The sequence below is a fragment of the Clavelina lepadiformis genome, chromosome 4, assembly GCF_947623445.1.
Source record: "Clavelina lepadiformis chromosome 4, kaClaLepa1.1, whole genome shotgun sequence".
Taxonomy (NCBI): Eukaryota; Metazoa; Chordata; class Ascidiacea; order Aplousobranchia; family Clavelinidae; genus Clavelina; species Clavelina lepadiformis.
In genome coordinates, this window is record NC_135243.1 from 20,911,426 (window position 1) to 20,924,528 (window position 13,103).

The 13,103-nt window shown below is 33.8% G+C and overlaps 2 protein-coding genes and 1 long non-coding RNA gene across 4 annotated transcripts; all 3 read left to right on the forward strand.

Moving 5' to 3' along the window:
* Nucleotides 1–1,048: 1,048 nt before the first annotated feature.
* On the forward strand, nt 1,049–8,453 carry LOC143451252 (kelch-like protein 26). Of its 2 annotated transcripts, none has more exons than XM_076951690.1 (11): nt 1,049–1,292; nt 2,182–2,250; nt 2,301–2,555; nt 2,664–2,747; nt 3,093–3,269; nt 4,224–4,321; nt 4,774–4,981; nt 5,523–5,666; nt 5,999–6,160; nt 6,600–6,756; nt 6,991–8,453. In XM_076951690.1, the coding sequence occupies exons 3-11, from the start codon at nt 2,354–2,356 to the stop codon at nt 7,109–7,111; spliced, it is 1,353 nt and encodes a 450-aa protein (XP_076807805.1). In that variant the 5' UTR covers nt 1,049–1,292; nt 2,182–2,250; nt 2,301–2,353; the 3' UTR covers nt 7,112–8,453. The 2 variants fall into 2 exon arrangements, with proteins under 2 accessions (XP_076807805.1, XP_076807804.1); XM_076951689.1 differs by having other exon boundaries at nt 2,315–2,555.
* Nucleotides 8,454–8,703: 250 nt separating this feature from the next.
* Nucleotides 8,704–11,016, forward strand: LOC143451262 (uncharacterized). Its single transcript, XR_013114840.1, has 3 exons — nt 8,704–10,166; nt 10,297–10,424; nt 10,886–11,016. It is a non-coding gene; the product is annotated as an uncharacterized LOC143451262 (long non-coding RNA).
* Nucleotides 11,017–11,162: 146 nt separating this feature from the next.
* On the forward strand, nt 11,163–12,471 carry LOC143451257 (uncharacterized). Its single transcript, XM_076951702.1, has 3 exons — nt 11,163–11,336; nt 11,517–11,618; nt 11,712–12,471. Exons 1-3 carry the CDS (start codon nt 11,274–11,276, stop codon nt 11,889–11,891), a joined length of 345 nt encoding a protein of 114 aa, XP_076807817.1. The 5' UTR covers nt 11,163–11,273; the 3' UTR covers nt 11,892–12,471.
* Nucleotides 12,472–13,103: the final 632 nt, after the last annotated feature.

Sequence of the window (13,103 nt, forward strand, 5' to 3'; positions counted from 1 at the left end):
TAAGTTCCAGTTGAATAGCATCAGAAAAACTAAACAGAAGTACAAAACCACGGCGGTACAACGGGCACATGCGGTATGCGCGACTGAGATTTCAGCCTGTTTTGCGGGATCAAGCACTTTGTGCTGGAAATGTATTTCCCAATATCGACAAAAAATGCAGTCTGGAATTATTTTCCAGTCTGAGCCGGGCACACCAGTCACCAGCCGACCGTTTTGCACATTGGCACACCAGGGATACTATCTCTGCACACCTGATATTTTTTAAAATTCCAAAAAATGTATACTTGGGCAAGAACGTTCTATTATTCTATCTAACGTTTATTTGTTTCCAAATGTAATGATGTTTGATGTAGTGTAGTGATGGAGTGTACAGATGTAGATGCAAATTATCTGGAAGCCCGACCGGAAAGTATAGCTGTTTTCGACGAGAGATTGTACATGTAAAGATACAAATTTTGGTGTGATGGCAAGCACTGAAGCCTCAATTCTTTATTTATTATAAATTGGCATTCAAACATTCAGTTTTTCTTTGATTGTCATAAATGGGCGTGATAAGAAAAATGTTTGGCATGTAGGTGCCACACTTTTCATTATGGTCTGGGATTTCACATTGAATTATTACATTGAATGAATTCTGCAAAATGAAAGAATAATTTTTTGGCTACCGTTATAAGCCAGAGTGCATACTGGGTGGCAGATGTAAATTTCGTACTTCTGTTTTGCTGTTGTTGACCAATTTACTTTTTAGTTTTGGAAAAAAATTGTGGGTTACGACTTAATCTACTTCTGATATGTTTTTATGTAGGCTAAATTTTTTCTGTATTTGCTCAAGTTTCTGTTGAGTAGCATCAGAGAAAACAAACCAGAAGTACAAAAATGATACATATGGTGTTGTACGATATTGCTATTTCCTATCGCCCCATTGATGGATGAAGGAAAAAGAAATTTTATTATGTTTTTCTTTCATTTCACTTTTTTCATCTATACACTCATTATCCTAATTTAAAAAATTCCAAGATCTCTGAAATACTTCTGTGAAATTAATAGTACCTAATTTGTTTTATCTTAGATTTCAGAACTCATCTTAACTAAAAACTGTTCATGTCAGCTTAGTTTAAAGTACAAGTAAAAGTGTATATAAAGTCATTTTTGAACAAAAGTTGTAACATAGACTATAAAGTAGCAAACCAAGGTCCAGGTTTCTATGTTATGGCACTCTGAGTTGATAGTTGAGAATTGTACAATTACTTGATCATCATTTAGTAGAGATAAGCAATATGGCTTTACAAAACGTAAGTCGGAATAATGAGACTTTTAGGATTTAATGTTGGTTATGGTAAACTCATATCAATACAATCTGAAAAAAGTTAAATTTTAATTTACAATAGTATCCGCTTAAAATGACCAGCGCCTTTTGGGACCATTTTGGTATGGTCCCAAATTTTGCCATATAAATTATTTTTGTTTACCATGACCAGTCTTCTGATATTATGACCACTTTTTCTATCTTTTTCGTGCCAGTTACACAACTTGACAGTATTTTCAATTCAACTACTGACGTTCACTTTTAATCTTGCTGCCTAACACAAATGAAAGAAATGATGAATGTGATATTTTTTGTCCATTTGTGCCTAACTGTAACCATCCTGGCATGGTTGAAGGGCACTATAACAATTTCAGTTATTGTGACCATTCGGATATTACGACGAAAACTGTCTGGTTCCAAAGTGGTCATAATAAGCGCAGTTTACTGTATTAAATATGTCATAAAAGTGGTTAACATAAATTTATGACTCCAGTAATCTATGAAGACTAAACATATGATCTTCAGGCGGTTTGCTCTTTCTGCCTCTAATATTAAAACTGCTGTACATGTGGCATTATGAATTGCAATATGTAGTGTTTGGCATCTACACTGCAATGTTTCCATGACTATTACTATCATAAGCATTTACGTAATTCAACCAATCAAGTCTCTTGTTTAATTTTCAAAGCTTAACATTGCAATTTAAGAAACTGCCTTTTGGAAATATATATACAAAGCTAGTATTATTTTTATGAATGTAGCCTTGACTAAGACTGCATAGAATCAAATATTTCTTTAACATGCCATATAACACCAATATGAGTTATCACACAACAGCAAAAAGTTGTTGTTAAACTAAATTCTTTTCTTTGTAGAATTCAAATCAAGACAAGCATATCATGATCAGTTACAACTGGAAAGATTCTAAAGAGTTGGCTGATAAAGTGAGCGGCTGTGACAGACTTTTTTCTTTAGTTTAAAATAATTTTTTAAGTTTTCTTGATTTAGATAAATGATCGTTTATGTGATGCCGGGTATAATGTGTGGATGGACAAGGGTCAAATGAAAGGAGATATTTATGAAAAGATGGCGCAAGGTGTCAGAAATTCTCATGTTCTACTCATGTTTATGTCGTCTAATTACGAAAAAAGCCAACACTGTAAGAGAGAGGCCTCATTAGCTGCAGACATGGACATAACGGTTATTCCGATTCGCGTCCAACATGGTTATGAACCTGGAGACAGACTGCGTGAGTATGAAATTAATAAAACCCCTGGCGTCTTGAACATGGCGTTATCATGCTTAATACTAGTGCTAACTTGGGCAATAAAATTGTCTTTGTTTTTCCACATCTTAGGTTTGCTGACAGCTGGCCAGTATTATCATGATTTCAGCAAAGGATCATTTATTGATAACTATAATGAACTTCATGATGCAATCAGTAAGTTACATGCCTAAGCTGGTTACAATCCAAATGTTTTCGATGGTTTTACTAAATTTTCATAATTTTAAAATTTCCTGCAATATTTGGAAGATACGTCTGTGGATCTTGGGCTTTGCTGATTTTTCCCGCTCATTCTTTGCTTGTGCAGTTTTTATTTTATCACCTTATTATAGTTATTATTTTGTTACTTGTTCCCCTAAACGCAATGACAAAAAATAAACAGCATTTATACAAAAAAATAAATGGCAGTACAACAAAGTACAGGTAGTTAGTATTGTTAACATCAGTGTCATCAGTATCATTATATCAGTATTGTTAACATCAGTGACTTCCTCTGTTTAGAAGCCATGGATGGTATAGAAGTGACTAGAAAAGCAAAAACATCAATTCCAGCACAAATAGTTAAAGTTCCTGAGAATTTTGAACTTCTTCAATTCTCACAATTGAGTATTCCAAGTACGTCTAATAAACGGCAGAGATTTCAACAATTGAGCATTCCAAAAGCTTTGCCACAACCAGGTTTGTCGAAGAGCTTAGCGTTGTTTTGTTTATTTGTCTTAAACTATGCAGTTTTCAAGACAACTTGCGTATTGGTGTAACTGATTATGTAATTGCTCTCACAAAATTTTAGTTTTGCTTGGTGGTCCCGACTGACATTGTGCTTATATGACAGGGAAGTGTTATTGCCCCCATTTCACAGAATGCATTTTTCCAGCTAGATTTATCATGCAAGTTAAACACTTTTAACTCTCAGCTTTTCTCGTTTGCATACGTTACAAAACTTGATTAAAACTTCTAGATTAATTTGGCTTTAAGAAATACACCTTTAAAATTTTAGCATTTTCATTTTAAAATTGAGCCTTTTATGTCTGTAGCATTCACAGAGCTATTATGGGAAAACGTTAAGAATTGATTGGTTTTTATTTTTCTGTGGCAAAATCTTATTGCTTATTGTGTTTCCAGCTGAATAATTTTCTTTAAATCAGTTGTGCCAGAAGGGTAAACTAGTTCGCTGTAAATTGTCACCAAAATATGTTTTGTCCTAGTTGCGCTGATGTGCAGTAATTCACTTACAGACACGATGAATATAAATGGGCTTAATTTTTTCAGCCTGTTTTCGGCATTCTAACCTACTTGTTTTACGTGCAAAATTAATGGAATTTCGTTATGGTTTATCTATCAATTTTCTTTGATTGTGATTTGAACAGGTACGGATCACTTACTATAATCAAAAACATGAAGGTTAGATTGAAGTAGCTCCCATTTTATTGCATTTGCATATGATCTTGTAACTCAAATGGTTTTTAGGAAGGTTTTCTTATTACAATTGTCAAAAGCCTTCCACATACCCCCCACGCCACCCCTCATTTACCCCTTTCGTGAGGAGTTATGTGATAGCTACACTGACATTCACTCGAAGTTTATGTAAATATTTAATCTGTGATATTCTACTTATCTAAATTAACGTTACAGGTAACGTGCCAAGGATACACAGCATAGGAGGAAGGTTAACCATGCAAAAAGTTGTGGACGTTATTAACGTTTCTGAAGCACACTCAAGAGTTTTTCCGGTGATGTTTTAAACTTTGTCTTACAGAATTAGTGGTATCATTAGATGGGTTATTGCCTGTTTTTTTATGTATCTACTTACTAGACTATATAATGTGGATATATCTATGCAAATTTCAGCCTTGTCATAACTTGCAGACAATCATTTTTGCAATTTATATAAAATTTTATACAAATCATTTCTTTGAAGAAAACATTTTAAAAATTCTTGCCCAAAAGTCGTGAAAAACATAACAAGCTAGTTATATATGAATGGCTGGCTTGTATTATTTATATTATCACACAAATGTCTTCACCAATACATAAATGCTTTGCCTTATAAGCAAACATTGGCCAGTCCTGGCCTAGTGTCGATTACAAAATACTTTTGACGAATCATGATGGGAAAAAGTCATCCATAATTTTCTTTACGTACCTCGAAATGTATATTTTAACTGATCTATCTTATCTACAGGATTTGCCGGTGAAAAAATTAGCGCATTGCTGTACAGTCCTAAACGATAAAGAGGTCTATGCAATTGGTGGCTCTACGGATGGTAAAGATGCTTCTGCGACAAAGCAAGTCTGTCTTTTGGATTTGAAGAAAAAGGCTTTAAAATGGAAGGAAGTTGCTCCGATGAAAGTGCCAAGATGTGCACTTGCAGCTGCTGTTACTGTTAACGGTTTGTGATGTCATCAATGTTTGCGTAATGGCATGTGATATTTGTTGGTTAGCCAAAACTAGTTCGTTGATTTTGTAAACTATAGAAGAAAAAATGAGAAGCCTGTTACTCTTTCAAATTAAGTTTTTAATATTTTTTTAACTTTTACTGGACACGATGTTATGAGTTTACCTGGGAAAATTTAAAAAGCCTTCTGGACACAGCAAATAGTCTATGAATTCAAAGTAGACAAAAATTTGAACAGTTGTAGGAGAATTGAGAATACACGTGGCACAATTTTCACTGTCAAGTTGCATGAGTGACAAGAAAAATTGATAGAAAAATCTAAAAAGATAGAAAAATTGGTCGTAATATCCAAAGACTTGTCATAGTAAACGGAGAATTTTATGTTGCAAAATTCGGGACTGTACCAAAATGGTCATATAAAGCGGGTGGTCATATTATTCGTGGTTATGTAAAGCGTATTACACTGATTGTGATATAGATTTGGATCGACGAAAAGCAATATTGCAATAGAAAATTACATTTTACGTTTTTGCAGGAAAAATTTATGTGGTTGGTGGAGCAAATGAAAAAGAAGATCAGTTATCATCTGGTGAATATTACACACCAGCTTCGAATAAATGGGCTGATATTTCACCGATGAAACAACCGAGATGTAGACTTGCAGTTGTTGCATGTAAAGGTGACACTTTCAAATGTTGACTCTTTCGCAGTGTTATTCCACTAATATTCTCACTGCTCCTTGTTTTAAAACATGCTTGGCAAATTTGAACTATTTTTTGAAGTTAGAAATTCATATTAACTTATGTAAAATTTTGGTTTATTTGTTATAAAATAAGTCTATTTCTGACAAATATGTCTGTTAGTACACGTAAAGTTCCTGAGAAAATCTGGAACGAAATTGTAATTGTTTGAAATGTTATTTGTTAATTCTGTGTTTTAAGTTGGGCAAAATCTACAGCACTCAAAAACACTTATATATTTTTGTAATAATGTGCTTTCTTTTATGAACAGAGTATGTCTATGCAATGGGTGGCTTTGGAAACGATGAATTTTTAAGCTCAGTTGAACGGTTTCATCCCAGAAATAACTTGTGGAAAAAAGTTCCATCCATGAAAGTACCTCGACGTTGGTTGGCTGCAGTTACTCTTAATGACTCTCATATATATGCAATAGGTAACATGTGATAAATTATCCATTATGGCAAAAAAATGCAGCAGAAAACACCTTTTGCTTTATGAAACGTTTTGACCGAAGCAAATTTACTATTTGACACACTTACGCATGACTTGAAAAAGGTGTTGATACAAAAGCAGTGTGCATGTACCATGGTATTTGAGACAGATTTTAGTCAAATAAGCTAGTTGTTTGTACTTTGCATGTTCACTCTTAGATGAAAATGTTTGATATGCACAATACCACATAGTACTTGACAAGAGTTTGTTTTACTGTTGTTTCCAAAGAAATTCATCAATGTGTTACAGAATAATTTTGATGCCAAAGTCTGCCATAATTTCTCGATTAAATCTAATATTCAGGCCCAGTGTTCTCACTACTTCCTTTGTATGGCTTCAACTAAAGGAATTATAAAAATAAGTGAAGATTTTGTGACCAGGTGGCCGATCTGGTGTAGATGAAGCAACAACAACACAGAAAAGTGTGGAAAGATTTAACGTTACCACAAACAAATGGGCGGATGTTGGGGAGATGAATGTGGGTCGGGCATGCCACGCAGCTTGCGTCTTGCAGGGAAAGATTTATGTTTCTGGAGGGTAAGCTTTTTGCAATTTATATCTAAGCAAAGTTCTATTCGGTTTCTGACCAACATTTATTTTCTGGCCTGAAACGTATCGCTTCAGATCCAACAAGTTTTGATTTCGTTTCCTAATAGTTGGATCAAATTAAGCTTATTTTTATAAGCCTTAAGGTTAGAACGCACCCCTGGTTGGAAAACTCTGAATTAAGCGAACTGGCTGATCAAGCTTTGTATTGCATTGCTTTTCTAGGTTAGACAAAGATGGTTTTGTTGTGAAATCAGTTGAATGCTACGACCCTTCCACGGATAAATGGACCATTGTTGGCGAAACTCAAGATGGATTGTTTCATCATGCTCTTGTTCCTGTTTAAGCTGCATGTGTTTTGGACTAATCAAACACATCTCCACTCCAACTGACTCATTGTTATCCGTACATACGCTGAGATACTCTCTCAGGAGAGTAGCATTTCAACTTCACTTCGATGAGCATTAGCCTTTCGTCTTGAAAATAGCAATTTAGTAAATTATTCTCAAAATTGATAGATACTGTCCAATGTGTTTGTTCTATTTTCTGCAGTTTCTGTCAAGAAACACTTTCTAACGTAGAGTTGAGCCCACTATCAGGAAGGCTAAAAAATCTCTGTGTAACATCGGTCCTCGAAGAACTTTTGAAGCTTTTCACATTTGCAACTTCCACATTCGGTTTTGTGTTGTGCTAGTTTTATGCTGGCTACTTACCTATACAGTAATTTCATGTTTTCTTTAAATCGTAGCAGTTTGCGTCGTTGTTTGTTATGGAAATTGGTCGACAAAAATTTATGCCTTGATAAGTTAAGAAACTTAATTATCACAGCAATCGTGTCCTAACTTAAAGAAAAACACCAAGTTATGAGAAGCTCAAACCCAAAGTTTCTCATAAAAAAGCGATTGAATAGTTTATACTTTTCATGTGCATTATTGTGTGTAATATTTTGGTTTTAACGTGCGAAATTAATTCAATCCATTTGTTCAAAAGCGTTTAATTTACTTATGCAAATGATTACTGTGAAATTGAATTTATTTAATGTATGTTACGCAAGCACTTGTAGATTAGTATTTTGAACAGCAGTACAAGCTTTGTACGGGTACGTTTTGTTGTACAAAGCTTTTTTATATATACTTTGTTTGCATTTGATATCGTGCAGGTGTAGTTCTTGTTCTCCTAATTATATATTACCTGGTAAAAATATCTCAATTCTGTTGAGGTCATAGTCAAGAAAGATTCCTAAATTACCTAAAAACTCGATTCTTTTCTTGCTTTTGTATCAGTTTTTAATCCATTTAAATTTTAGTGGCTTTTAAAAAAATGTTCTCTCGTTTTGAAATTCCTTCTTTCAACAATGCTCGTCCATAAACAAGCGTAATTCGTTGCTTTTCACTTAGACGTCTGGTAACGATATAATCTAAAGACGGCTTTAATTTTCTGAAGAAAAGCTTCAGTAAAAGGTTTCAGAAGTAATTTTGTACAATGAAATTACTTCAATCGCTATATTTCGAAGTACTTTCAGCAACTTTTATTTTAATTATGTTTTAAAACTATTTTTTGCATGTGCCTATACCCTATCATCAAATAAATATTATTCCTGTTAAAAAACAGCACTAAAGTGCTCCTTCTTTCGAAGCAGTAATCAAAGTGCCAAAATAAACCGGAAAGTGTTCTTCCTATCAGCTTGAGTTTGCTCTGTCGTGTATTGTGCTGGTGGGCAAATTCTTCGACTTAGAAGTCATTTATATACAATCAAAAAGTTATTAAAAACACGATTATTTGTTTTGAAACGTTTGCATTTGTATTTTGATTGTTCTGACAGGGTTTCCATATTAGGCTACTATTGGGAAAAAGTACACTCACTACAAACTAAAGCACTGTCGTTATCAATGCTATGCTGCCTGGAATATAATATTTCGTTTTAGAACTCTCAACTACACTGTCATTCATGTGTTTAAAATTTAAACACAATTTTACTTCTTTAAACATGTTAAAGTGTTTAATTATGTGTTTAAGTGTATAGATTTTGTTAATTTGACAAAATTTAAACACTTTATGGGTTAAACACCACAATCCATGACACGTTTAATAATGATTTATGCCTATTCTACACTTTTTCCATGCTTTAGGCGTTTAAATGTTAAACACATAACACAAAGATTACAAAATGTGTCAAACAAAAAGGTGTTTAGGAGGAATGTGTTTATTTTGATGAGTTTTATTGAATTATATCTTATACTTTAAGTTGCTTTAGAAAGAATCTATCAAAAACAGTTCGGTACTATATGCTTTAGACTTGTTCGCATAACCCAATTACACGAGCTATTGTTCAGTATAAATTTGTATCTCGGACTTAATTCTTAGGTTTAAAGTTGGCAACTTGAAGTCGTTTTAAAAATTTTCCTGTATGGAGTGGCTGAACACTAAATTGTATTGTTCAGGCCTTACTGTAGGCTATATTTCAAAGGGGTGAAAAGGGCCTTGGCCACCCCGCCCCCATATTTTGTGTCTATAGGTTTTTACATCGGGTGGCAGTGTCTTAAAACCAACAATTTGTATAGTTCTCTTTATAATCTCATGAAATATTTGACCCCCCCCCCAATTTTTTTCCGGCTACGCCACTGGCTGTGATTGGTTTTCAAGTAAAGCTATTCACCCAGGAATGGAGGGTGAAAAACCAATTACCATACTTTGCCCATCAAAGTTTAAAATTACTCGGGCATGGCCTAACGTGGGCGTTCTCTTCTCGTCGTTTGATTGAAAGGTAAATGACAAGCGTTCACCATCAGTTAGTGGAACGTCTGAATAACGTTTGTTCATATAATGTAGAATGTGTATCTGAAAATAGTAGGTTATAACTATTTATTCCATGTTTAAATAACTCAAAATCTAAAATATTAAAATAAAAAAACTTTCATAACATTACATTAAACGTATTTTTTTTACATTAGAACAAGCAATTGTTGTTTTTATTTGTTTTTTATTCAGCAAGTTTACCATTTCAAAATTATTTTAAGTTTTATGAAATAATATGTTAAGTTCTACCATTGTCAAAAATGTGGGCGCGCATTTCCTCCTTCAGGCAGCTACAAGCTATCTCTAAAATCTGAATCCTCTTTTCAGCTAATCAGCTTACATAAAGACAGCGAATTGTTTTATGACGTTTCGTAGGGCTGTAGCTTATTGTCACAGTTTATTTTCTGTAGCCAATATAGGTAGCCTGGTGTAACGTATTTCGCTGTATGGTTCAGGTTTGTTACTACAAGCTAGGCCTATATTCCATGCAGGCAGAAAGGTTTACAGAGTTACAGACAATAACAAATAGGCCTACTTATAGCATGTTTTCGATACCCGGTGGTGCCATACCGTTTTAATGCTCTTGGGCAAGGCATTGGCCTTCGGTAAGCATTTGATTTTGATAATTTAGTAGTAAGAAAATTGTTGTAATAATTGTAATGATAAATTTCCTACATTATAAAATATTTTTGTACGCAGTAGGCTGTAACAGTCTATACTAAGCTGTTTCTTCAGGCGTTTTCTGTAGAAAGTTATTGTAAAAGCTTAGAAACTTATGTTGAAGAGAAGCCATCCACCTGTGCCATCACATAGTAAACAACCCTCATCATTAGGTTTCCTTCAGCTACAAAGACTGCTGGCAGGTGATGCAGAATTATATATTTTTGATCCACATGAAATTTATATTATTAACAATATTGAGTTAATTTTAAAATATACTGTGCATGCCAAAAAGTGTTGCTTCAGTGGTGGATTGGCTTAGCACCAGGTTCAAACAATGCGGACTTATTGCAAATGTACAGTGTTGCTACTTTTGTAATGTTCTTGGGTAAGGCATTATTAACCTTTACTCTTCTGGTCCCGGTAAGCAGTGTCAGGGTTGGTCAATACGTTTGAAAATTCAATTTATAAACAAATGAAAATTGAGTTTTTGTGGAAAACTGCAGAGAGTGGAGGAATCATTGCCGAGTCCGAGTCTTCTAAAGATGTTCCTCAGGCCAAGAAGAAAGATTCTGATACCTTATCAAAAAGCTTAAATAATAATTACATTTCACTACTGTTTTAAAAGCTATATTGTTTAGTTTTATATTTGTAATCACTGTAGATTCAGAATGGACAAAAAAGGCTACTGAAGTTATTAGACAACATTTAGAAAAGGAAGAATCAGAATGGGAATCTGGTCTACTAAAACAGGTATTTAAGACCAATGTCTGTCTTTCACCAAGAAGCAATTAGTTTAATGTAAAGATGGATGCATTAGTGGAATCATTGAAAATTTTTCATTATTAGGACAAATGCCTTTTGTCAGTGTTTGAAAGAAACTATGATAAGGTGTTTTAGATTTTGATGCATTTTTAAGAGAATACAGTTGTAGATCATGTTTAGAGGCTGCAACATGGTTATTGATATGATGATAACTTATGCAGATTGAGGAAAAATTCAGAAACGTTTATCAATTTGATTACAATACGATTTAGGAGGCTTGTGTAAGCATGCTAACCACACTAGACAACAAATGTGACAGCAATGTTGAGCGGCAATGCCATGAGACTGAGGTGAGCAATCTGAGCATTCATCCAGCAATTAACAAAAATCCAATTTGGTTGTTTGTGTATTAGTTTATTGCTTTGTTGAGGAATAATGTGTTCAGATCTTGAGACACTTAATATATATTGAGGGAAAAATAGAGTCATTATTATTAATAGTGTAAAAATCTAACAAAACTTTTGACATAGGATCCATCATCAGAGAAAAAACTTAATCTCTTTTTGAGGTCACAAAAACAACTTTGGCCGACCCGCAAAACAAATCTTTTTCATGCAATGCAGACTGTTAATGTGAGTTGTAGTTGCTTTACAGAACAATTGAACAGAACATGTGGCTTTACAGAACAATTTGTATACATTGACATTTTTGTTTTAATTTTTTAGGCATTACGGATTACTTTAAACTCCAGAAAGAAAACACCGCCAAGTTTGCTTGTTTCTTACAACGAAGCCGGAACCATGAAAACATTCATTGTTGCTGATTCAATCCATGTCAGATGTAACAACGATTCGAGGGTGGTGTTAGGCTATTTAATGCAACTTATCGGTTGTTATTATGCTTAGCAATTGCAATACCCAAAGGTTTACCCTATTTTGGGTTTTTTACAAGCTCATCTCTTGAAGGATAGTCTGTCTGGTTATCATAAGTCCTCCAAATACGTCTTCTTTGAGAAGTATGTGAACAATATGAACATGGAACATTATGAGTAATGATTTTACACTAAACTTATTGCAGCAATTATTATTACTCACGGGTGCCGGAAGAGGAAGGGCAGAGAGGCCATCGCCCCCTTATCTTTCTTTATTTTCCAAAATGACATTCAAAAAGTGTCCTTTTTTCGAACTTTGCCCCCTGCCAAAAATAATTCCGGCGCCCGTGATTGTACCTGCCTTGTTTCTGTTGCGTTGCTGTAATAAACGCTATTTTGGAAATTTTGACTGCCAAGTGACAATACGAATAAAATAGTAAACACGTACAACATTTAAACATAAACACCAAAGATAATAAACACCTAGTTAGTAAACACGTACAACATTTAAACACAAAACAGAATAAACATGTGCGATTTAAACATGTAACCATTTTAGGCGTTTCTTTTTGGCCTCACTTTTCGTGTTTAATTAAAGTGTTTAACAAAATAACAGTGTACGGAATATGGGTTTGGTCAAGTTTTCCGCCATTGTTTTATCATCATGCATGATTATAAAGGTCCTATTTAACTCAATTCGACCCATTAATCATAGAACATAACAAATATAACAAGCATGTTAAAAAATTAAAAAACACGAAAACCATTCGTACTACGTCAGGGAATAAAGTTAGTCAATTAGCAGAAGAAAAACGTTAGTAAAAAAGTATGGAAGTAGGTCTAAGTAAAACAGAAAAAGCTTGTAACACAAATACTGTAGTTAAAGAAATCACAACATTTTCAAACAAAAGTAATGTCGATTTTTTAAACACAAATTTACATGAGTAGGCACACAATTTCAAAATACAGTGTTAATTTTTTCTGTAAAGACTTGTTAATTCGATAAACATATGCTATTATCAATTTTCTGAAAATTTAAAAAGTATTATAACATCATTACCAAATGCATTAAAAATCTTAAAGAAAGATCTGATATAGCTTATATTTGCTTTCAATTGTCTTTAAGCACGACAGCAGCATTTGTCTGCGAACCGAGGATGAAGCAATTGCAAATGCATTGGAAAAGCAACTCATCAGAACATACTAAATGGGTTAAAACGAAAAACTTTGATTTGATCAATTACGT

What these genes read in the sequence shown, in the direction of transcription:
- LOC143451252 (XM_076951689.1), top strand. An exon ending in CACACTCAAGAGTTTTTCCG is followed by an intron (nt 4,322 to 4,773) that starts GTGATGTTTTAA and finishes TCTTATCTACAG; the next exon opens with GATTTGCCGGTGAAAAAATT. An exon ending in AAGATTTATGTTTCTGGAGG is followed by an intron (nt 6,757 to 6,990) that starts GTAAGCTTTTTG and finishes TTGCTTTTCTAG; the next exon opens with GTTAGACAAAGATGGTTTTG.
- LOC143451257 (XM_076951702.1), top strand. Translation starts at nt 11,274, where the DNA reads ATGCTAACCACACTAGACAACAAATGTGACAGCAATGTTGAGCGGCAA. An exon ending in GGCAATGCCATGAGACTGAG is followed by an intron (nt 11,337 to 11,516) that starts GTGAGCAATCTG and finishes CTTTTGACATAG; the next exon opens with GATCCATCATCAGAGAAAAA. An exon ending in ATGCAATGCAGACTGTTAAT is followed by an intron (nt 11,619 to 11,711) that starts GTGAGTTGTAGT and finishes TTAATTTTTTAG; the next exon opens with GCATTACGGATTACTTTAAA.